The 25,422-nt window shown below is 61.2% G+C and overlaps 3 protein-coding genes across 3 annotated transcripts in view; 2 read left to right on the top strand and 1 right to left on the bottom strand.

Annotated features, from left to right (window-relative positions):
• Positions 1 to 907: 907 nt before the first annotated feature.
• Positions 908 to 6,042, top strand: ATAT1 (alpha tubulin acetyltransferase 1; the record flags this gene model as incomplete). Its single annotated transcript, XM_080364552.1, is given in 8 exon segments — positions 908 to 968; positions 2,948 to 3,061; positions 3,133 to 3,234; positions 4,883 to 4,928; positions 5,017 to 5,037; positions 5,040 to 5,087; positions 5,746 to 5,902; positions 5,989 to 6,042. Coding segments are annotated over 8 exon segments (565 nt in total), but the record flags the coding sequence as incomplete, so codon positions are not given.
• Positions 6,043 to 6,275: 233 nt separating this feature from the next.
• LOC308052475 (uncharacterized protein C6orf136 homolog) lies at positions 6,276 to 14,267 on the top strand (the record flags this gene model as incomplete). The annotated part of the gene is made up of 7 exons (XM_080364551.1): positions 6,276 to 6,356; positions 6,414 to 6,611; positions 8,012 to 8,242; positions 9,195 to 9,283; positions 11,104 to 11,304; positions 13,938 to 14,007; positions 14,099 to 14,267. The coding sequence occupies 7 exons, from the start codon at positions 6,276 to 6,278 to the stop codon at positions 14,237 to 14,239; spliced, it is 1,011 nt and encodes a 336-aa protein (XP_080220677.1). The 3' UTR covers positions 14,240 to 14,267.
• A 124-nt stretch (positions 14,268 to 14,391) lies between these two features.
• Positions 14,392 to 25,422, bottom strand: part of DHX16 (DEAH-box helicase 16) — a gene marked incomplete at its 3' end in the record, with an annotated part of 28,992 nt that continues 17,961 nt past the window's right edge. Inside the window, 5 exon segments of the mRNA XM_080364553.1 lie at positions 14,392 to 14,520; positions 16,280 to 16,453; positions 18,790 to 18,951; positions 21,422 to 21,584; positions 24,836 to 24,903. Coding sequence (XP_080220679.1) covers positions 14,392 to 14,520; positions 16,280 to 16,453; positions 18,790 to 18,951; positions 21,422 to 21,584; positions 24,836 to 24,903 — 696 coding nt within the window.

The raw sequence follows: 25,422 nt of genomic DNA, 5'->3' as shown, positions 1-25,422 counted from the left end.
ATACCCCCCAAACAACCCCCCCGAAACCCCCCAAACAACCCCCAAATCCCCACCCCCAAACCCCACCCCAAAATACCCCCAAACACCCCCAAACAACCCCCAAATCCCCACCCCCAAAACCCCCCCAAACACCCCCCAAAATACCCCCCAAACACCCCAAAATACCCCCCAAAACCACCCCAAACAACCCCCAAATCCCACCCCCCAAAACACCCCAAATACCCCCCAACACCCCCAAACCCCCCAAACGCCCCCAAACAACCCCCAAATCCCCACCCCAATAACCCCCCAAACTCCCCCAAAACACCCCAAAATACCCCCCAAACCCCCCCCAACCCCCCCAAATCCCCACCCCAAAACACCCCAAAATACCCCCCAAAACCCCCCCAAATCCCCACCCCCAATAACCCCCTAAGCCCCCCCAAAACAGCCCAAAATACCCCCCAAACAACTCCCAAATCCCCACCCCCAATAACCCCCCAAAACACCCCCAAACCCCCCCAAACAACCCCCAAATCCCCACCCCCCAAACCCCCCCAAAACACTGGGGACCCTGGGGGGGGTTATTGGTGTTACTGGAGGGGTTATTTGGGGACTATTGGGGACACTGGGGGGTTACTGGGAGGTAACTGGGGGGGGGGTTATTTGGGTTATTGGAGACACTGTTGGGAACACCCCCAAAATACCCCAACCCCCCCCCAAACCCCCCCAAACACCCCCCAAATCCCCACCCCCAATACCCCCAATCAACCCAAAACCCCCATCCCTGTAACCCCCCCAAAATACCCCAAAACAACCCCCAAAACCCCCCAAAATACCCCAAAAGAACCCCCAAAACACCCCAAAACACCCCCCAAACCCCCCCAAAACACCCCAAACGCCCCCAAAACAACCCACCCCCCCCCAGGCCCCCCCGCGGCGCCGTCATTGGTTTCCTCAAGGTCGGCTACAAGAAGCTCTTCCTGCTGGTGCGTAGTGCCCCTTGTCCCCCCCCCCATTGTCCCCCCCCCATTGTCCCCCCCCCCTTGTCCCCCCCCTTGTCCCCCCCATTGTCTCCCCATGTCCCATTGTCCCCCCCAACGTGTCCCCCCATGTCCCATTATCCCACCCATGTCCCCATTGTCCCGCCGACATGTCCCCCCATTGTCCCCCCCATGGGTCCCCTCCATGTCTCTGTTGTCCCCCCCACCATGTGTCCCCCGCCATGTGTCCCCATTGCCCTCCCATGTCCCATGTGTCCCCCCCCCACGTCCGATGTGTCTCCCCCATTGTCCCCCCAATTCCGCATTGTCCCCCCATGTCCCCGTTATGTCCCCATTATGTCCCCATTATGTCCCCGTGTGTCCCCCCCATGTGTCCCCCCCATTCATTGTCCCCATTATGTCCATGTGTCCCCCTCATGTGTCCCCCTCATGTGTCCCCATTGTCCCCCCCATGTCCCATGTGTCCCTCCCATTGTCCCCTCATGTCTCATTGTCCCCACCGTGTGTCCCCCCATGTCCTATTATGTCCCCCCATGTCCTATTATGTCCCCCCATGTCCCTATGTGTCCCCCCCCTCCATGTGTCCCCCCCCCATGTGTCCCCCCCATGTCCTCATTGTCTCCATTATGTCCCATGTGTCCCCCCCGATGTGTCCCCCCATGTCCCCATTGTGTCCCCATGTGTCCCCCCATTTATTGTCCCCCTTATGTCCCGTGTGTCCCCCCCCATGTGTCCCCCCATGTGTCCCCATTGCTCCCCTATGTCCCATGTGTCCCCCCGCGATGTGTCCCCCCCATGTCCCCATTGTCCCCCCATGTCCCCATTATTCCCTCGTGTCCCCATTGTCCCCCCATGTCCCCATTGTCCCCCCATGTCCCCATTATCCCCCATGTCCATTATCCCCCCATGTCCCCATGTCCCATTATCCCCCCATGTCCCCATTATCCCCCATGTCCCCATTATCCCCCATGTCCCCATGTCCCCATTGTCCCCCCATGTCCCCATTGTCCCCCCATGTCCCATTATGTCCCCATGTCCCCACATCTCCATTATCCCCCCACGTCCCCATTATCCCCCCCATGTCCCCATGTCCCATTATCCCCCCATTGTCCCCCCCATGTCCCATTATCCCCCATTGTGTCCCCACGTCCCCATTGTGTCCCACGTCCCCATTGTGTCCCCATGTCCTATTGTGTCCCCATGTCCCCATGTCCCATTATCCCCCCACGTCCCCATGTCCCCATTATCCCCCCATTGTCCCGCCCTGTCCCATTGTCCCCCCCTGTCCCATTGTCCCCCCATGTCCCCATTATCCCCCACGTCCCCATGTCCCATTATCCCCCACGTCCCCATGTCCCATTATCCCCCCATGTCCCCATGTCCCCATTGTCCCCCCATGTCCCCCTTATCCCCCCGTGTCCCCTTATCCCCCCATTGTCCCCCCATGTCCCATGTGTCCCCCTATGTCTCCATTGTCCCATTATCCCCCCACGTCCCCATGTCCCCATTATCCCCCATCTTCTATTATCCCCCCATGTGCCCTCGTCCCATTGTCCCCATTGTTCCCCCATGTCCCCATTGTTCCCCCATGTCCCATTATGTCCCCATGTCCCCATATCCCCATTATCCCCCCACGTCCCCATTATCCCCCCACGTCCCCATTATCCCCCCCACGTCCCCATGTCCCATTATCCCCCCATTGCCCCCCACGTCCCCATTGCCCCCCCACGTCCCCATTGTCCCCCCATGTCCCATTGTGTCCCCCATGTCCCATGTCCCCATTATCCCCCCATGTCCCCATTATCCCCCCATGTCCCCACGTCCCCATTATCCCCTATGTCCCATTATCCCCCCCATGTCCCCATTATCCCCCCGTGTCCCATTGTCCCCCCATGTCCCCATGTCCCCATTATCCCACCATGTCCCCACGTCCCCATTGTCCCCATTGTCCCCGTGCCCCCCAGGACCGCCACGGGGCGCACGTGGAGTCGGAGCCGCTGTGCGTGCTGGATTTCTACATCCACGAGTCCCTGCAGCGCCACGGCCACGGCCGGACCCTGTTCCAGCACATGCTGCAGGTGACCGGGGGGGACACGGGTGGGGGGGGGACACCCTGGGGACACGCGTGACGTGTGTGACCCCCCCGCAGAGCGAGAGGGTCGACCCGCGCCGCCTGGCCATCGACCGGCCCTCCCAAAAGCTGCTGGGCTTCCTGAGCAAGCACTACGGGCTGGATGATGCCATCCCGCAGGTGACCCCCCCCGCGCCGCCCCGCTTTGGGCTGTTCCACACCCCCCCCCCCCCCCACAACCCTCCGTTTGGGGTGTTCCACCCCCCCTGGTTTGGGATGTTCCATCCCCGTCGTGGGGGGTTCCACACAGCATGGGGGGTCACACACATCATGGGATGTTCCACCCCCAGTCTGGGATGTTCCACCCATTGTGGGGGGTTCCACTCATCATGGGATGTTCCCCCCCAGTTTGGGATGTTCCACCCCGTCATGGCGGGGTCCTACACATCGGAGGATGTTCCACCCGTCATGGGGGGTTCCACCCCTATCATGGGGGGTTCCACCCCTATCATGGGGGGTTCCACACATCATGGGGTGTTCCACACATCGTGGGGGGGGGGTCCCACACATCATAGGGGGTTCCACCCCCAGTTTGGGATGTTCCACCTGTCATGGGGGGGTTCCACCCATCGTGGGATGTTCCACCTGTCATAGGGGGGTTCCACCCATCATGGGGGGTCCCACACATCGTGGGGGGTCCCACACATCATGGAGGCTCGACCCATCATGAGGGGTCCCCACACATCATGGGGGGCTCCACACATCGTGGGATGTTCCATCCATCATGGGGGGGAGTCCCACACATCATGGGATATTCAACCCATCATGGGATGTTCCACCCCCAGTTTGGGATGTTCCACTTATCATGGGGGCTCCACCCGTCGTGGGATGTTCCACCTGTCATAGGGGGTTCACACATCATGGGGGGTCCCACACATCATGAGGTGTTCCACACATCGTGGGGGGGGGTCCCACACATCATAGGGGTTCCACCCCCAGTTTGGGATGTTCCACCCATCATGGGGGGGGTCCCTGAGCCTCCCCGGGTCCCAAATATTGATGGTTTGTCCCCGTTCTTGGTGTTGGGGGCACTGGGGGGGTCACTGGTGGTTATTGGGGTACTGGGGGGACACTGGGGGTGACTGGGGGGGTTGTTTGGGTTATTGGGGGACACTGGTGTCAACTGGGGTGTTATCAGGGATACTGGGGGGTTATTGGGGGTATTGGGGTGTGACTGGGGGGGTTGTTTGGGTTACTGAGGGGTTATTAGGGTTACTGGGGGGACACTGGTGTTAACTGGGGGGGGTATTTGGGTTACTGGGGGTTTTTGGGATATTGGGGGGATACTGGTGTTAACTGGGGGGGTTATTAGGGACACTGGGGGGTTACTGGTGTTAACTGGGGGGTTATTTGGGTTACTGGGGGGACACTGGTGTTAACTGGGGGGGTTATTTGGATTACTGGGGGGACACTGGTGTTAACTGGGGGGTTATTAGGGATACTGGGTGGACACTCGTGTTAACTGGGGGGGTTATTAGGGGTACTGGGGGGGTTATTAGGGTACTGGGGTGTTACTGGTGTTAACTGGGGGGGTTATTTGGGTTACTGGGGGGACACTGGTGTTAACTGGGGGGGTTATTAGGGATACTGGTGTTACCTGGGGGGGTTATTAGGGATACTGGGGGGACACTGGTGTTAACTGTGGGGGTTATTAGGGACACTGGGAGGTTATTGGTGGCAAGTGGGGGGGTACTTGAGTTAATGAGGGGTTATTGGGGGGGGCACGAATCACCCCCAAATATTCACCCCCAAAACCTTCCTCCCCCAGGTGAACAACTTTGTCATCTTTGAGGGTTTCTTCTCCAACCGCCCCGGTGAGTTTTGGGGGGTCCTGGGGGGGGAGATGTGGGGTGGGGGGGTTCATGTGACCCCAATAATACACCCCCCCCCCCCCCCCCATAGCACCACCTCGCCGGCCACCCCCAAGCGCCCCGAGGAGCAGATCAAGCCGTATTCGCTGTCCGAGCGCGACTGTAAGTGGGGAAACTGAGGCACGAGGTTCCCCCACCCCCTCCCCCGGGGGTGGGGCCTCGAGTGGATCTGCCCGGGGGGGGCGTGGTCTCACTTGGCTCCACCCCCCCCAATGTCCTCACTGGGGGTGTGGGCTTCACTTGCCCCGCCCCCCAGGATTGACCTCACTTGGGGCGTGGCTTCACTTGGCCCTACCCTGGGGGTGTGGCCTTAATTGGGCGTGGCCTCACTTGGCTCCACCCCCCCTCCACCGCCCCGACCTCACTGTGGGGCAGGGGGTGTGGCTTTATTTGGCCCCACCCTGGGGGTGTGGCCTCGCTTGGCTCCACCCCCCTCCCCCGGGTGGGGTGGGGGGCGTGGTCTCACTTGGCTCCACCCCCCTTCCAGGGTGCGGTGGGGGGGGCGTGGTCTCACTTGGTTCCACCCCCGAGTATTGACCATACTTGGTGGGGGGTGTGGCCTCATTTGGGTCCACCCCTCCCGAATTGGCCTCATTTGGGCGTGGCTTGACTTGGCTCCACCCCCCTCTGGGGGGGGCGTGGTCTCACTTGGCTCCACTCCCAGGATTGACCTCACTTGGTGGGGGGCGTGGCCTCACTTGGCTCCACCCAAGGGGGGGGTGGGCGCTGCCTCCTCTGATCTCCACCAATCCCTTCGCAGTCCTGCGGGAGGAGGCGGAGCCTCCCTGGCCATTCAACCTTCGCCCCGCCGGGGGGTCCCCGGTTCGCGGGACCCTCCGGCCCTTCGTGCGTCGGGACGGGCGGACGGAGCCGCCGGCGGGACAGACGGACGCCCCTCCCCCCCCACGCCGTGCCAGGTGGGTCCCTGGGCTTGTTTTTTGTGCCTCGTTTTGCTGCTTTATTGATGTTTTTACTGATTTCTTGCGTTTCTTTCCCCTCGCAGCTCCCTCGGGCGCTGAGTGCGCCCCATCCCCCAACAATTCCCGCTCCCCTTCCCCCCCCCCCCCCCCCGTTTTTCTTACATTTCAATAAAAACGGTGAATCTTCATTCCCTTGTTTCTCTGGCGCCTCGCTTAAGCCACGCCCCCCACCCGCTGCGCCGCCTCATTGGCTGAACCACACCCTCCCAGCTGCAGCACCGCGCTCCTATTGGCTGCCGCGCGGAAGGGGCAGAATGAATGAATGAATGAATGAACGGGCGTAGAGGCTTGGCGCGAAAAACATCCGCGCATGCGCATAACCCTGCGCATCCCCTTTTTCCCGCCCAGCGCAAGCGCGTCGCTCCGCCCACCGCGCATGCGCGGCCCGCCGGTCACCTTCCCCGCTTGCTGGCCCCGCCCCGCCGTCTCCGCGCAGGCGCAGTGAAAGCGCCGGCGTGAGGGGAAGCGGGGGCGGCTCCGCCATGTACCGCACGGCCGGGCCGCCGCCGCCGCCGCCGCCGCCGCCCGCCTCCGTCCCCCCGCCCGCCTCCGCCCCGCCGCCCCCCCGCTCCGCGCATGGAGCGCCCCCGGGGCCGCGGAACCCGCCGCGGAGCCGCCGCGCCGCCGCTACCGAGCGAGGCCGCAGGTGAGGGGAGCCGGGAGAGGGCGGGGCCGAGCGAGGGGGATGCAAATGAGGGGGAGGGGCCTCAGGGAGGGGGCGGGGTTGGGGGGGTATGGGGCGTGACGCGGGGGGAAAGGCGGGGAGGCGGTGTGAGGGGCGGGGTTATGCAAAAGAACCCAGGAGGTGTAGCGGGGAGAGGCGGGCGGGAGGGGAGGCGTGGCTATGCAAATGAAGCTGCGGAGCGGCAGAGAGTGGACGGGGAAGGGGGCGTGGCTATGCAAATGATCCAGCAGTACTGCAGCGGTGGCTGGGAGAGGGGGCGTGGTTATGCAAATGAACCCATAGACCCACAGAGTTGTAGCGGGGAGAGGTGGGCGGCCTGGCGAGGGGGCGTGGTTATGCAAATGAACCCGCGGAGTAGCTGAGGGTGGTCTGGGAAGAGGCGTGGTTATGCAAATGAATCTGCAGAGTTGCAGAGAGCAGGCTGGGAAGGGGCGTGGTTATGCAAATGAACCGCGGAGTTGCAGAGAGCAGGCGGGGAAGGGGCGTGGCTATGCAAATGAACCAGCAGTACTGCAGCGGGGGGAGGCGGGTGCCGGGAGAGGGGGCGTGGTTATGCAAATGAACCCACCGGAGTGGCAGAGAGCGGGCTGGGAAGGGGCGTGGCTATGCAAATGAACCCACGGAGCAGCAGTGAGCCGTCTGGGAAGAGGCGGGGTTATGCAAATGAACCCGCGGAGTTGCAGAGAGCAGGGCGAGGAAGGGGCGTGGCTATGCAAATGAACCAGCAGTACTGCAGCAGGGGAGGCGGGTGGCCGGGAGAGGGGGGCGTGGTTATGCAAATGAACCCATAGACCCGCGGAGTTGTAGCGGGAGAGGTGGGCGGGAGGGGAGGCGTGGCTATGCAAATGAAGCTGCGGAGCGGCAGAGAGCGGGCTGGGAAGAGGCGGGGTTATGCAAATGAACCCGTGGAGTGGCAAAGAGTGGGCGAGGAGGGGGCGTGGCTATGCAAATGGACCCGCGGGACTGCAGTGGGGAGAGGCTGGTGGCCGGGAGAGGGGGCGTGGTTATGCAAATAAACACACGGAATGGCAGAGAGTGAGTGTGGAAGGGGCGTGCCTATGCAAATGAAGCCGCGGAGTTGTAGCGGGGAGAGGTGGGTGGGCGGGATAGGGGGCGTGGTTATGCAAATGAACCCTCTGCATTGCAGCGAGGGGAGGGGGGCCACCCGGGGAGGGGGCGTGGTTATGCAAATGAACCCTCGTCATTGCAGCGATGGGGGGCAGGCGATGCAGGGAGGGGGCGTGGTTATGCAAATACCCATCGCTGATAGGCAGAGGGGTCTAGGGGGGGCACTTCTGCCTGGGGGGCGTGGCCTAGACCTCAGTGGGCGGAGCCATGGATGTGTGTGTGTCCCCCCCCAGGACGTGCCCCCCCCCGAGGGGCTGGGGGGTGACATCACCACGGTGGACGGTCACCGCGAGGATGACATCGCGGTGTGTGACATCGGCCCCCCCCCCTCCCCCGGCCCCCCCCGCCCTCCTCCTGCTCCTGCGAGGCCACGCCCCCCTGCTGGCCACGCCCCCGGGCCCCCCCGGCCCCCCCCGACCATGGATGAGCATTTGGCTGCCATGCACCAGAAGCTGCAGCATGAGGTGATGGGGGGGGGGGGGCACATATGGGGAGACAAGGCGGGGGGCACAATATGGGGGGGTCACATATGGGGGGGACACATATGGAGGGACAAGGGGAGTAAGATGGGGGGGGGACACAATATGAGGGGGGCACAATATGGGGGGGCACAATATGGGGGGGGTCACAATATGGGGGGACAAGGGGGTTAAGATGGGGGGGGCACAGTATGGGGGGGTCACAATATGGGGGACAAGGGGTTAAGATGAGGGGGGACACAATATGGGGAGGACACAATATGGGGGGTCACATATGGGGGGATAGGGGGGTAAGATGGGGGGACACAATATGGGGGGGGACACATTATGGGGGGGTCACATATGGGGGGACAAGGGGGGGAAGATGGGACACAATATGGGGGGGACACAATATGGGGGGGTCACATATGGGGGGACAATGGGGTAAGATGAGGGGGACACAATATAGGGGGACACAATATGGGGGGGTCACATATGGGGGGACAAGGGGGTAAGATGGGGGGCACAATATAGGGGGGTCACATATGGGGGGACACAATATGGGGGGGTCACATAAGGGGGGGAAGATGGGAGGACACAATATGGGGGGGAGACAATATGGGGGGGTCACATATGGGGGAACAAGGGGGGGTAAGATGGGGGGGGGGACAATATGGGGGGGTCACATATGGGGGACAAGGGGGGTAAGATGGGGGGGGACAATATGGGGGGGTCACATATGGGGGACAAGGGGGGTAAGATGGGGGGGACACAATATGGGGGGACACAATATGGGGGGACAAAGGGGGTAAGATGGGACCAAGATGTAGAAACGGTGACAAATGCAGAGGGGGTGACAACGTGGGGGAGGGGGGTGACAATGTTGGGGGGGTGACAATGGGGGGAGGGGCCACTCCTGACCCCACCCCCCCCATGTGTGTGTCCGTCCCCCCCCCAGCTCCCCAATTTCTTGCTGAAGATCCCGGATTACGGGCTGTACTCCCCCGACGTGGAGTTCATCAACCCCGTCCTGCGGCTGCACACGCGGTCAGCGCACGGGGACACCGGGGGGGACAGGGACAGTGACACCGGGGGGTGACAGGGACACCGGGGTGACAGTGACACCGGGGGACACCGGGGGGGACAGGGACACCAGGGGGACAGGGACACCGGGGGGGTGACAGGGACACCGGGGGGACAGGGGCACCGGGGGGGACACAGGGACACCGGGGGTGACAGTGATAGTGACACTGGGGGGGGAACAGTGACACCAGGGGGATGGGGTGGGACGGGTGACAGGGACACCAGGGGGAATAGGGACATGGGGGGGTGACAGTGACACGGGGGGGGACAGGGACACCAGGGGGGATGGGTGACAGGGACACCAGGGGGGACAGGGACAGTGACACCAGGGGGGTGGCAGTGAAACCGGGGAGGATAGGGTGACATTGACACTGGGGGGGACAGTGACACTGGGGGAGATGGGTGACAGTCACACTGGGGGGGACAGGGACACCGGGGGCGATGGGTGACAGTGACACCGAGGTGTGACAGTGACACTGGGGCGGACGGATGACAGGGACACTGGGGGGGACAGGGACACTGGAGGGGGACAGGGACAGTGACACCGGGGGGTGGCAGTGACACCAAGGGGGACGGGTGACAGTGACACGGGGGGGTAACAGTGACACCAGGGGGGGACAGTGACACCAGGGGGGACAGGGACAGTGACACGGGGAGGTGGCAGTGACACCAGCAGGGATGGGTGACAGTGACACTGGGGTGGCAGTGACACCGGGGGGACGGGTGACAGGGACACCAGAGGGAACAGGGACACGGTGGGGTGGCGGTGACACCGGGGGAGATGGGTGACAGTGACACCAGGGGGGACAGTGAAAGCGGGGGGAATAGGTGACAGTGACACCGGGGGAGGATGGGTGACAGTGACACGGTGAGGTGGCAGTGACACCAGCGGGGATGGGTGACAGTGACACCAAGGGGTGGCAGTGACACCGGGGGGGTGGCAGTGACACCAGAGGGGACAGTGACACCAGAGGGGTGGCAGTGACACTGGAGGGGTGGCAGTGACACTGGGGGGGACGGGTGACAGTGGCACCAGGGGGGACAGTGACACCAGGGGGGATGGGTGACAGTGACACTGGGAGGGGGACAGTGACACCGGGGGAGATGGGTGACAGTGACACCAGGGGGGTGACATTGACACCGGGGGAGGTAGCAGTGACACCGGGGGGGAAGGGTGACAGAGACACCAGGTGGGACAGTGACACGGGGGGGTGGCAGTGACACTGGGGGGGGGACAGTGACAGTGACACGGTGGGGGGGGGGGGCGTGGCAGTGACACCAGGAGTGACAGTGACACCGGGGGGGATGGGTGACAATGACACCGGGGGGGTGACAGTAACACCCAGAGGTGACAGTGACACTGGGGGGGGGGGGGGTTGTGACACTGTCCCCATGTCCCCAGGGGCCATCCCATGTACATGGTGGCAGTGACACTTAACCAGGGGGTGGTGTGACATTGTCCCCATGTCCTCAGGGTCCATCCAATGGATGTTGTGGCTGTTATACTGATCCAGGGGGTGTTGTGACACTGTCCTGTGTCCCCATGTCCCCAGGGGCCATCCCATGTAAATGGTGGCGGTGACACTTAACCAAGGGGTGGTGTGGCACTGTCCCCATGTCCCCGTGTCCCCGTGTCCCCAGGGGCCATCCCATGTACTGGTGGCTGTCACCCTGAGCCAGGAGGTGGTGTGACATTGTCCCCATGTCCCCAGGGGCCACCCCATGTAAATGGTGGCAGTGACACTGAACCAGGGGGTGACGTGACATTGTCCCCGTGTCCCCAGGGGCCGTCCCATGTACGCGGTGGCCGTGGCGCTGTGCCGGGCGGTCACCTGGAGCTACTTCGCCAGCGTGCGGCTGGAGGTGCTGGCGCTGACGCGGCACCGCGAGGATTGGAGCCTGCGCGCCCGCTGGCGCCTGACGGGGCTGCCCCTGCACCTGTGCCTGCTGCGCTTCTACCGCCGCGACAAGGGGCAGCTGCTGCGGTCAGTGTCACCCTGTCACCCTGTCACTGTGTCACCCTGTCACTGTGTGTGTCACCTCCCCTGTGTCACCTCCATTGCCCCTGCACCTGTGCCTGCTGCGCTTCTACCACCGCCACAAGGGGCAGCTGCTGCGGTCAGTGTCACCGTGTCACCCTGTCACTGTGTCACCCTGTCACTGTGTGTGTCACCTCCCCTGTGTCACCTCCATTGCCCCTGCACCTGTGCCTGCTGCGCTTCTACCGCCGCGACAAGGGGCAGCTGCTGCGGTCAGTGTCACCGTGTCACCCTGTCACTGTGTCACCTCTCCTGTCACTGTGTCACCGTGTCTCTGTGTCACCTCCCTGTCACTGTGTCACCTCCCCCTGTCACCTGTATCACATCCCCTGTCACTGTGTCACCGTGTCACCGTGTCACCTCCCCTGTCACCTGTGTCACATCCCCCTGTCACCTGTGTCACTGTGTCACCGTATCACTGTGTCACCTCCTCTGTCACCTGTGTAACCTCCCCTGTCACTGTGTCACCGTGTCACCATGTCACTGTGTCACCATGTCACTGTGTGACCGTATCACTGTGTCACCTCCCCTGTCACTGTGTCACCCCTCCTGTCACCTGTGTCACTGTGTCACCGTATCACTGTGTCACCTCCCCTGTCACCTGTGTCAGTGTGTCACCCCTCCTATCACTGTGTCACCTCCCCTGTCACTGTGTCACCTGTGTCACCATGTCACTGTGTCACCTCCCCTGTCACCTGTGTCACATCCCCTTGTCACCTGTGTCACATCCCCTGTCACCTGTGTCACCTCCCCTGTCACTGTATCACCGTGTCACTGTGTCACATCCCCTGTCACCTGTGTCACCTCCCCTGTCACCTGTGTCACTGTGTCACCGTATCACTGTGTCACCTCCCCTGTCACTGTGTCACCGTGTCACTGTGTCACCTCCTCTGTCACTGTGTCACCTCCCCCGTCACTGTGTCACCATGTCACTGTGTCACCTCCCCTGTCACTGTGTCACCTCCCCCTGTCACCTGTGTCACCTCCCCTGTCACCTGTGTCACCATGTCACTGTGTCACCTCCCCCGTCACTGTGTCACCGTGTCACCGTGTCACAACCCCCTTTCACTGTGTCACCGTGTCACTGTGTCACCTCTCCCTGTCACCTATGTCACCTCCCCCTGTCACTGTGTCACATCCCCCTGTCACTGTGTCACCATGTCACTGTGTCACCTCCCCGTCACCGTGTCACATCCCCCTGTCACTGTGTCACCCCTCCTGTCACTGTGTCACCTCCTCTGTCACCTGTGTCACTGTGTCACCTCCCCTGTGTCACCCCCATTGCCCCTGCACCTGTGCCTGCTGCGCTTCTACCGCCGCCACAAGGGGCAGCTGCTGCGGTCAGTGTCACCCTGTCACCCTGTCACTGTGTCACATCCCGTCACTGTGTCACTTCCCCGTCATCTGTGTCACCTCCCCTGTCACCTGTGTCACCTCTCCTGTCACCTGTGTCACATCCCCCTGTCACCTGTATCACATCCCCTGTCACTGTGTCACCGTGTCACATCCCCTGTCACCTATGTCACATCCCCCTGTCACCTGTGTCACTGTGTCACCGTGTCACTGTGTCACCTCCCCGTCACCTGTCACTGTGTCACTGTGTCACCCCCCCTGTCACTGTGTCACCTCCCCTGTCACCTGTGTCACATCCCCTGTCACCTGTGTCGCCTGTGTCACTGTGTCACCCCTCCTTTCACTGTGTCACCTCTCCTGTCACTGTGTCACCATGTCACTGTGTCACCTCCCCTGTCACTGTGTCACCTCCCCTGTCACCTGTGTCACATCCCCTGTCACCTGTGTCGCCTGTGTCACTGTGTCACCCCTCCTTTCACTGTGTCACCTCCCCTGTCACTGTGTCACCGTGTCACTGTGTCACCTCCCCTGTCACCCCCATTTCCCCTGCACCTCTGTCCTCCTGCTCCCCATGTCCCCTGTGTCACCACAACCCCGTGTCCCCTCTGTCCCCATGTCCCTGTCACCCCATTCCCCATGTCCCTGTGTCCCCGTCACCAGGTGCCATCCCTGTGTCCCCATGTCCCTGTCCCCCATGTCCCATGTCCCATCACCAGCTGCCATCCCCATGTCCCCATGTCCCTGTCCTTGTCACCAGGTGCCATCCCCATGTCCCCATGTCCCTGTCCCCCATGTCCCCATGTCCCATCACCAGGTGCCATCCCCATGTCCCCATGTCCCTGTCCCCATGTCCCTGTCCTTGTCACCAGGTGCTATCCCCATGTCCCCACGTCCCCATGTCCCGTCACCAGGTGCCATCCCCATGTCCCCATGTCCCTGTCCCCCATGTCCCATGTCCCATCACCAGCTGCCATCCCCATGTCCCTGTCCCCATGTCCCCATGTCCCTGTCCTTGTCACCAGGTGCCATCCCCATGTCCCCACGTCCCTGTCCCCCATGTCCCATGTCCCATCACCAGCTGCCATCCCCATGTCCCCATGTCCTTGTCCCCCATGTCCCCATGTCCCTGTCCCCCATGTCCCATCACCAGGTGCCATCCCCATGTCCCTGTCCCCATGTCCCCGTCCTTGTCACCAGGTGCCATCCCCATGTCCCCATGTCCCCAGGTCCTACGACGCCTTCTCCACCTTCTTCCTCAACTCGCAGGGGCTGATCCGCTGCCACCGCGTGGACAAGGTGAGCAGGGGGGGTGACAACGGTGACACCGGTGACACCGCGAGGGGGGTGACACCCCAAGCACCCCCTTGTCACCCCCATGTCCCCCCAGATGATGCCGACCCCCCGCGACGTCCCCGAGGACAAGAAGCTGCTGGTGGCCGCGCTGACGGTGGCGCTGGGACTCGAGCTCGCGGGGGGCGACACCGGCGTCCCCAAAGTGTCCCCGTTGTCACCTCCCCCCTTAACTTAATGTACAGAATAAAACACGACGACGCGCGGCCGACGTGACGGTGACAAAGGGACGCGCGCGCGGACACCCAATGGGATGTATTGAGGGGTGTCCCCAGGTGGCCCCAAGTGTCCCCAGGTGTCCCCAGGTGTCCCCAAGTGTCCCCAAGTGTCTCAACCCAGCTCGTCGCGGCTCTTCCCGACCTTCTTGGGCATCTTGCGGCCACTCGCGTCCTCCAGCTCCTTGGCCTGATAATAATGAGGAGCCACCTCCAGCAGCCACGAGCTCTCGATCTCGATGACCTGGGGACAATGGGGACAACGGGGACACGTCACATGATGGGGACAATGGGGACGTGTCACATAGAGGGGGACATGGGGACGTGGTGGTGTCCTGTGACATGGGTGCCCGTGGTGACATCTCGGTGGCATTGTCCCCATAGTGCCCACAATGGGGTCCCCAGGATGTCTCCATGTCGCCACAATGTCCCCATGTCCATGTCCCTGTCCCCATGTCCTTATGTCCCCATGATCACATCCATGTCCATGTCCCCATGATGTCCCCATGATGTCCCCATGTCCATGTCCCCATGTCCATGTCACTGTCCCCAAGTCCCCGTGATGTCCCCATGTTCCCATGATGTCCCCATGTCCCTGTCCCCATGTCCATGTCACTGTCCCCATGATGTCCCCATGTCCCCACCATGTCCCCATGTCCCTGTCCCCATGATGTCCCCATGTCCCCATCATGTTCCCATGTCCCTGTCCCCATGTCCCCATGTCCACGTCCCTGTCCCCATATCCCCGTGATGTCCCCATGTCCCCATCATGTTCCCATGTCCCTGTCCCCATGTCCATGTCCCTGTCCCCATATCCCCATGATGTCCCCATGTCCCCATGTCCATGTCCCCATGTCCATGTCCCCATGTCCCTGTCCTCATGTCCATGTCACTGTCCCTATGTCCCCATATCCCCACGATGTCCCCATGTCCCACCTGCCTCATTCACTCCTTGGTGGTGAAGACCAGCTCATGGTGGAGAACGTCACTGTCCCCATGTCCCTGTCCCCATGTCCATGTCCCTGTGTCCATGTCCCTGTGTCCATGTCCATGTCCCCATGTCCACGTCCCTATGTCCACGTCCCTGTCCCCATGTCCATGTCACTGTCCCCATGTCCCCATGATGTCCCCATGTCCCTGTCCCCATGTCCGTGTCTCTATGTCCATGTCCCTATGTCCATGTCACTGTCCCCATGTCCGTGTCCCTGTCCCCATGTCCTTATGTCCCCATGACCACATCCATGTCCACATGTCCATGTCCCCATGATGTCCCCATGTCCACGTCCCCATGTCCATGTCCCTATGTCCATGTCACTGTCCCCATGTCCCCATCATGTCCCCATGTCCATGTCCCCATGTCCATGTCCCTATGTCCCCATGTCCCCATGTCCATGTCACTGTCCCCATGATGTCCCCATGTCCCCATCATGTCCCCATGTCCCCACAATGTCCCCATGTCCCTGTCCCCATGTCCACGTCCCTGTCCCTACGTCCATGTCACTGTCCCCATGTCCCCATGATGTCCCCATGTCCCTGTCCCCATGTCCATGTCCCTATGTCCATGTCCCCATGTCCATGTCACTGTCCCCATGATGTCCCCATGTCCCCACCATGTCCCCATGTCTCTGTCCCCATGTCCATGTCCCCATGTCCCCATGGTGTCCCCATGTCCCCACGATGTCCCCATGATGTCCCACCTGCCTCATTCACTCCTTGGTGGTGAAGACCAGCTCGTGGTGGAGAACGTCACTGTCCCCATGTCCCTGTCCCCATGTTCATGTCCCTGTCCCCATGTCCCCATATCCCCATGATGTCCCCATGTCCCCACGATGTCCCCATGTCCCACCTGCCTCATGAACTCCTTGGTGGTGAAGACCAGCTCGTGGTGGAGAACGTCACTGTCCCCATGTCCCTGTCCCCATGTCCCCATGACCACATCCATGTCCCCATGTTCCCATATCCCCATGATGTCCCCATGTCCCCACGATGTCCCCATGTCCCACCTGCCTCATGAACTCCTTGGTGGTGAAGACCAGCTCGTGGTAGAGCAGCCAGCGCGGCTGTTCGTTGAACAGGCAGCTGTTGGGGTGGATGAACACCGGCTGTTGGTGCTTCACCGTGCGGTACCCGCCGCGCGTCAGCCGCGCCGTGTGGTAGAAGAACCCGGCCGTGATGGCCTGGGGGGAAATGGGGTGAGAAGGGGGGAAATGGGGGGGAAATGGGGGGAAATGGGGGGGAAATGGGGAGGAAATGGGGGATAATGGGGGGAAATGGGGGTCCCAGTGTCAGCCGCGCTGTGTGGTAGAAGAACCCGGCCGTGATGGCCTGGGGGGAAATGGGGTGAGAAGGGGGGAAATGGGGGGGAAATGGGGGGGAAATGGGGGGAAATGGGGGGGAAATGGGGGGGAAATGGGGGGGAAATGGGGGGAAATGAGGGTCCCAGTGTCAGCCGCGCCGTGTGGTAGAAGAACCCGGCCGTGATGGCCTGGGGGGAAATGGGGTGAGAATGGGGGAAATGGGGGGAAATGGGGGGGAAATGGGGAGGAAATGGGGGATAATGGGGGGAAATGGGGGTCCCAGTGTCAGCCGCGCCGTGTGGTAGAAGAACCCGGCCGTGATGGCCTGGGGGGAAATGGGGTGAGAAGGGGGGAAATGGGGGGGAAATGGGGGGAAATGGGGGGGAAATGGGGAGGAAATGGCGGATAATGGGGGGAAATGGGGGTCCCAGTGTCAGCCGCGCCGTGTGGTAGAAGAACCCGGCCGTGATGGCCTGGGGGGAAATGGGGTGAGAATGGGGGAAATGGGGGGGGAAATGGGGGAAATGGGGGGGAAATGGGGGGGAAATGGGGGAGAAATGGGGGGAAATGGGGGGGAAATGGGGGGGAAATGGGGGGGAAATGGGGGATAATGGGGGGAAATGGGGGTCCCAGTGTCAGCCGCGCCGTGTGGTAGAAGAACCCGGCCGTGATGGCCTGGGGGGAAATGGGGTGAGAATGGGGGAAATGGGGGGGAAATGGGGGTGATGGGGAAAATAGGGATAATGGAGGGGTTCAGGGTCTGTTTTGGGGTGAATTGGGGGGGTTTTGGGGTCACCTTTGGGACCAGCACCGAGTCCCCATTGCAGGGTGACGGGGGCAGCTCCATGATGGGTTGGGGTGATGGGTTTGGGTTTTGGGTGATGGGTTGGGGTGATGGGTTTGAGGTTTGGGGTGATGGGTTGGGGTGATGGGTTTGAGGTTTGGGGTGATGGGTTTGGGTGATGGGTTGGGGTGATGGGTTTGGGGTGATGGGTTTGGGGTGATGGGTTTGGGGTTTGGGTGATGGGTTTGGGGTGATGGGTTGATGATCCCAGGGGAGTTTTGAGGTGAGTTTTGGGGTGAGTTTCGGGGTGCGCTGGGGTGCATTGGGGGGTGTTTGGGTCACCTTTGGGACCAGCACCGAGTCCCCATTGCAGGATGACGGGGGCAGCTCCATGATGGGTTGGGGTGATGGGTTGGGGTGATGGGTTGGGGTGATGGGTTGATGATCCCAGGGGAGTTTTGGGGTGTGTTTTGGGGTGCATTGGGGGGGTCACCTTGCGGACCAGCACCGAGTCCCCATTGCAGGGTGACGGTGGCAGCTCCATGATGGGTTTGGGTGATGGGTTTGGGTGATGGGTTGGGGTGATGGGTTTGGGGTGATGGGGTTGGGGTGATGGGGTTGGGGTGATGGTTTGGGGTGATGGGTTTAGGGTGATGGGGTTGGGGTGATGGGGTTGGGGTGATGGGGTTGGGGTGATGGGGTGATGATCCCAGGGGAGTTTTGGGGTGTGTTTTGGGGTGCATTGGGGGGGTCACCTTGTGGACCAGCACCGAGTCCCCATTGCAGGGTGACGGTGGCAGCTCCATGATGGGTTTGGGTGATGGGTTTGGGTGATGGTTTGGGGTGATGGGTTTGGGGTGATGGGGTTGGGGTGATGGGGTTGGGGTGATGGTTTGGGGTGATGGGGTTGGGGTGATGGGGTTGGGGTGATGGGGTTGGGGTGATGGGTTGATGATCCCAGGGGAGTTTTGGGGTGTGTTTTGGGGTGCATTGGGGGGTCACCTTGTGGACCAGCACCGAGTCCCCATTGCAGGGTGACGGTGGCAGCTCCATGATGGGTTTGGGGTGATGGGTTTGGGTGATGGGTTGGGGTGATGAGTTTGGGGTGACGGGTTGGGGTGATGGGTTGGGGTGATGGGTTTGGGGTGATGGGTTTGGGGTGATGGGGTTGGGGTGATGGGTTGGGGTGATGGGTTTGGGGTGATGGGTTGATGATCCCGGGTGAGTTTTGGGGTGAGTTTTGGGGTGAGTTTCAGGGTGCGTTGGGGTGCGTTGGGGTCATCTTTGGGACCAGCACCGAGTCCCCATTGCAGGGTGACGGTGGCAGCTCCATGATGGGTTTGGGTGATGGGTTGGGGTGATGGGTTGGGGTGATGGGTTGATGATCCCAGGGGAGTTTTGGGGTGTGTTTTGGGGTGCATTGGGGGGTCACCTTGCGGACCAGCACCGAGTCGCCGTTGCAGGATGACGGGGGCAGCTCCACGCGCTCCCGCAGCCCCTCCAGCTGGTCCCGCACGTCGCGCGCCCGGCGCAGCGACCGCGCCTGCACAAAGTGCTCGTAGCACCACTGCACCGAGTGCCCGCTCTGCACCCACTGCGGCACGGGGACGGGGGACAGGGGGGACAGGGGGACAGTGGGGACAATGGGGGTAAGGGGGGTAAGGGGGACCATGGGGGTAAGGGGGGCAGGGGGACAATGGGGACAGCGGGGACAATGGGGGTAAGGGGGACAATGGGGGTAAGGGAGACAGGGGGACAATGGGGGTAAGGGGGATAGGGGGGACAATGAGGACAATGGGGGGTAAGAGGGACAGGGGGACAATGGGGGATAAGGGGGACAATGGGGGTTAAGGGGAACAGGGGGACAATGGGGGACAGGGGGACAATGAGACAATGGGGGTAATGAGGACAACGAGGCAAAGGGGACAATGAGGACAATGGGGACAATGGGGGGTAAGGGGGACAATGGGGGTTAAGGGGGACAGGGGGACAATGGGGGACAGGGGGACAATGGGGGTAAGGGGGACAACGAGACAATGGGGACAATGGGGGTAAGGAGGACAACGAGACAATGGGGACAATGAGGACATTGGGGACAATGAGGACAATGGGGGGTAAGGGGGACAGGGGGACAATGGGGGGTAAGGGGGACAGGGGGACAATGGGGGGTAAGGGGGACAATGAGACAATGGGGACAATGAGGACAATGGGGACAATGAGGACAATGGGGGTAAGGGGGACAGGGGGACAATGGGGGATAAGGGGGACAATGGGGACAATGGGGGATAAGGGAGACAAGAAGACAATGGGACAATGGGGGATAAGGGGTACAATGGAGGACAGGGGGACAATGGGGGTGAGGGGGACAATGGGACAATGGGGACAATGAGGACAATGGGGGGTAAGAGGGACAGGGGGACAATGGGGGATAAGGGGGACAATGGGGGACAGGGGGACAATGGGGGTAAGGGGGACAACGAGACAATGGGGACAATGGGGGTAAGGGGGACAGGGGGACAATGGGGACAATAAGGACAATGGGGGTAAGAGGGACAGGGGGACAACGGGGGATAAGGGAGACAACAAGACAATGGGGGACAATGGGGGATAAGGGGGACAATGGGGGACAGGAGGACAATGGGGGATAAGGGAGACAATGAGACAATGGGGACAATGGGGGGTAAGGGGGACAATGGGGGTACGGGGGACAATGAGACAATGGGACAATGGGGGACAGGGGGACAATGTGGGTAAGGGGGACAACGAGACAATGGGGACAATGGGGGTAAGGGGGACAGGGGGACAATGGGGACAATAAGGACAATGGGGGTAAGAGGGACAGGGGGACAACGGGGGATAAGGGAGACAACAAGACAATGGGGGACAATGGGGGATAAGGGGGACAATGGGGGACAGGAGGACAATGGGGGATAAGGGAGACAATGAGACAATGGGGACAATGGGGGGTAAGGGGGACAATGGGGGTACGGGGGACAATGAGACAATGGGACAATGGGGGATAAGGGGGACAATGGGGGACAGGGGGACAATGGGGGTAAGGGGGACAATGAGACAATGGGGACCATGGGGACAATGAGGACAATCGGGGTAAGGGGGACAATGGGGACAGACACAGGGACAGGAGACATGAGGGACACGGGGGGGGACAAGGACATAGTTAGTACCTGCTTCCAGACACCTGCCCTGTGTCCCCATGTCCCCCCATGTCCCTGTGTCCCCCCATATCCCCATGTCCCCAGGTGTCCCCATGTCCCCAGGTGTCCCCATACCTGCCCACAGACATTGACCAGCACCAGGTGGTCACCACCGGGCCAGTAGAAGGTGGCCCTGGTGCTGTCCCCATGTCCCTATATCCCCATGTCCCCCCATGTCCCCAGGTGTCCCCATGTGTCCCCATGTCCCCGTACCTGCTCATAGACATTGACCAGCACCAGGTGGTGGCCACCGGGCCAGTAGAAGGTGGCCCTGGTGCTGTCTCCATGTCCCTCCATATCCTCATGTCCCCCCATATCCCCATGTCCCCATGTCCCCCCATGTCCCCATGTGTCCCCATGTCCCCATACCTGCTCATAGACATTGACCAGCACCAGGTGGTCACCACCGGGCCAGTAGAATGTGGCCCTGGTGCTGTCCCCATGTCCCTCCATGTCCCTGTGTCCCCCCATATCCCCATGTCCCCAGGTGTCCCCATGTCCCCAGGTGTCCCCATGTGTCCCCATGTCCCTGTACCTGCTCGTAGACGTTGAGCAGCACCAAGTGGTCGCCGCCGGGCCGGTAGAATGCGGCCCTGGTGCTGTCCCCATGTCCCCCCATGTCCCTGTGTCCCCCCATATCCCCATGTCCCCAGGTGTCCCCATGTGTCCCCATGTCCCCGTACCTGCTCGTAGACGTTGAGCAGCACCAGGTGGTCCCCGCCGGGCCGGTAGAATGCGGCCCTGGTGCTGTCCCCATGTCCCCCCATGTCCCTGTGTCCCCCCATATCCCCATGTCCCCAGGTGTCCCCATGTCCCCAGGTGTCCCCATGTGTCCCCATGTCCCCGTACCTGCTCGTAGACGTTGAGCAGCACCAGGTGGTCCCCGCCGGGCCGGTAGAATGCGGCCCTGGCGCTGTCGGCGTGCAGAACCTTGTCCTTGGGCCGGTAGAACACGGCGTTGTTCACCGACAGCATGGCGGCCACCGACAGCACCTCGTCCGTACAGCCGTACCTGGGGACAAGGCAATGTCACCTGTCACCTGTCACAGTGTCACCTGTCACAGTGTCACCTGTCACCGACAGCACCTCGTCCGTACAGCCGTACCTGGGGACAAGGCAATGTCACCTGTCACAGTGTCACCTGTCACAGTGTCACAGTGTCACCTGTCAGTGGCACCTATCACAGTGTCACTTGCCACCTGTCACAGTGTCACCTGTCAGTGTCAACTGTCAGTGTCAACTGTCACAGTGTCACCTGTCACCGACAGCACCTTGTCCGTACAGCCGTACCTGGGGACGGCACAGTGTCACCTGTAAATGTCACTTGTCACAGTGTCACCTGTCAGTGTCACCTGTCACCGACAGCACCTCGTCTGTACAGTCGTACCTGGGAACTAGGGCAATGTCACCTGTCAGTGTCACCTGTCGGTGTCACCTGTCACTTGTCACAGTGTCACCTGTCAGTGTCACCTGTCACAGTGTCACCTGTCACCGACAGCACCTCGTCCGTACAGCCGTACCTGGGGACAAGGGCAATGTCACCTGTCAGTGTCACCTATCACAGTGTCACCTCTCACCTGTCACAGTGTCACCTGTCAGTGTCACCTGTCACTGACAGCACCTCATCCGTACAGCCGTACCTGGGGACAAGGGCAATGTCACCTGTCAGTGTCACCTGTTACAGTGTCACCTGTCACCGACAGCACCTTGTCCGTACAGCCATACCTGGGGACAAGGCAATGTCACCTGTCAGTGTCACCCGTCACAGTGTCACCTGTCACAGTGTCACCTGTCACAGTGTCACCTGTCAGTGTCAGCTGTCACCGAGAGCACCTCGTCTGTACAGCCGTACCTGGGGACAAGGGCAATGTCACCTGTCAGTGTCACCTGTCACAGTGTCACCTGTCACCCGTCAGGGTCCCCTGTCACATGGTCACCTGTCACCAACAGCACCTCATCTGTACAGCCGTACCTGGGGACAAGGGCAATGTCACCTGTCAGTGTCACCTGTTACAGTGTCACCTGTCACCCGTCAGGGTCACCTGTCACAGTGTCACCTGTCACTGGCAGCACCTCGTCCGTACAGCCGTACCTGGGGACAAGGGCAATGTCACCTGTCAGTGTCACCTGTTACAGTGTCACCTGTCACTGTCACCTGTTACAGTGTCACCTGTCACCGACAGCACCTCGTCCGTACAGCCGTACCTGGGGACAAGGCAATGTCACCTGTCATTGTCACCTGTCACAGTGTCACCTGTCACCGACAGCACCTCGTCCGTACAGCCGTACTTGGGGACAAGGCAATGTCACCTGTCATTGTCACCTGTCACAGTGTCACCTGTCACCGACAGCACCTCGTCCGTACAGCCGTACCTGGGGACGGCACAGTGTCACCTGTCATTGTCACCTGTCACCTGTCACAGTGTCACCTGTCACCGACAGCACCTCGTCCGTACAGCCGTACCTGAGGACGGCACAGTGTCACCTGTCATTGTCACTTGTCACAGTGTCACCTGTCACAGTGTCACCTGTCACACGGTCATCTGTCACTGACAGCATCTCATTGGTACAGCCGTACTTGCGGACGTCACAGTGTCAACTGTCAGTGTCACCTGTCACAGTGTCACCTGTCACCTGTCACAGTGTCACCTGTCAGTGTCACCTGTCACCTGTCATCTGTCACAGTGTCACCTGTCACCGACAGCACCTCATCTGTACAGCCGTACCTGGGAACTAGGGCAATGTCACCTGTCAGTGTCACCTGTCAGTGTCACCTGTCACTTGTCACAGTGTTACCTGTCAGTGTCACCTGTCACAGTGTCACCTGTCACAGTGTCACCTGTCACCGACAGCACCTCGTCTGTACAGCCATACCTGGGGACAAGGGCAATGTCACCTGTCAGTGTCACCTGTCAGTGTCACCTGTCACTTGTCACAGTGTCACCTGTCAGTGTCACCTGTCACAGTGTCACCTGTCACAGTGTCACCTGTCACCGACAGCACCTCGTCTGTACAGCCATACCTGGGGACAAGGGCAATGTCACCTGTCAGTGTCACCTGTTACAGTGTCACCTCTCACCTGTCACAGTGTCACCTGTCACCTGTCACTGACAGCACCTCGTCCGTACAGCCGTACCTGAGGATGGCACAGTGTCACCTGTCAGTGTCACCTGTCACAGTGTCACCTGTCACTGTCACCTGTCACAGTGTCACCTGTCACAGTGTCACCGACAGCACCTTGTCCGTACAGCCGTACCTGGGGATGTCACAGTGTCACCTGTCGGTGTCACCTGTCACCTGTGACAGTGTCACCTGTCACTGACAGCACCTTGTCCGTACAGCCGTACCTGGGGATGTCACAGTGTCACCTGTCGGTGTCACCTGTCACCTGTGACAGTGTCACCTGTCACCGACAGCACCTTGTCCGTACAGCCGTACCTGGGGATGTCACAGTGTCACCTGTCGGTGTCACCTGTCACCTGTGACAGTGTCACCTGTCACTGACAGCACCTTGTCCGTACAGCCGTACCTGGGGACAAGAGCAATGTCACCTATCAGTATCACCTGTCACTTGTCACAGTGTCACCTGTCACTTGTCAGTGTCACCTGTCAGTGTCACCTGTCACCGACAGCACCACATCAATGCAGCCGTACTGGGGACATGTCACCTGTCACTGTGTCACCTGTCATCTGTCACACTGTCACCGTGTCACCAACAGCACCTCATCCATGCAGCCGTACCTGGGGACATGTCACCTGTCACTGTGTCACCTGTTACCTGTCACTGTGTCACCTGTCACAGTGTCACCAACAGCACCTCATCCATGCAGCCATACCTGGGGACATGTCACCTGTCACAGTGTCACCTGTCACTTGTCACCTGTCACTGTGTCACCTGTCACCGTGTCACAGTGTCACCTGTCACAGTGTCACCGACAGCACCTCATCCATGCAGCCATACCTGGGGACATGTCACCTGTCACTGTGTCACCTGTTACCTGTCATAGTGTCACCTGTCACCGTGTCACCTGTCACAGTGTCACCTGTCACCGTGCCACCTGTCACCGTGTCACCTGTCACCAGCCACAGGGGGTGGTACCATCCCCATCGGGGGTGAGAGATGGGGGGGGAGGGGACAGTTGGGGACACTTGGAGCCACCAGGGGACACCGGGGTCCACTCATCAACACTTGGGGACACTTGGGGACATCAGGGGACACTTGGGGACCCTCGGGGACATCAGGGGACAGTTGGGGACACTCACTGCTCGGACGCCAGGATCATCTTGGCCAGCATGGGCTCCACGGGCAGCTCCGCCATGCGCCGGCCCAGCTGGGACAATGGGGACACCGGTCACACCAGTGACACACCAGTGACACCAGTAACAGACCAGTAACACACCAGTGGTACTCACACTGCCAGTGCCCCCCGCCCAGTGACCCCCCAGTCCCTCCCAGTGCTCCCAGTGACCCCACCCAGTGCTCCCAGTGACACCTAATCCCTCCCAGTGTCCCCTCCCAGTGCTCCCAGTGACCTCCCAGTGACCCCCCAGTCCCTCCCAGTGACCTCCCAGTGCTCCCAGTGACCTCCCAGTGACCTCCCAGTGCTCCCAGTGCCCTCTCCCAGTGTCTCCTCCCAGTGTCCCCAGTGACCCCCCAGTCCTTCCCAGTGACCTCCCAGTGACCCCCCCAGTCCCTCCTAGTGACCCCTCCCAGTGCTCCCAGTGACCCCCCCAGTGCTCCCAGTGACCCCCCCAGTGCTCCCAGTGACCCCGTCCAGTGCTCCCGGTGACCTCCCAGTGCTTCCAGTGACCCCCCAAGTGCTCCCAGTAAACTCCCAGTGCTCCCAGTG

Source organism: Nesoenas mayeri, assembly GCF_963082525.1.
Source record: "Nesoenas mayeri genome assembly, contig: SCAFFOLD_170, whole genome shotgun sequence".
NCBI classification, from domain to species: Eukaryota; Metazoa; Chordata; class Aves; order Columbiformes; family Columbidae; genus Nesoenas; species Nesoenas mayeri.
The sequence above is the reverse complement of the archived record's forward strand: the minus strand, read 5'-3'. Positions and strand labels throughout refer to the sequence as shown.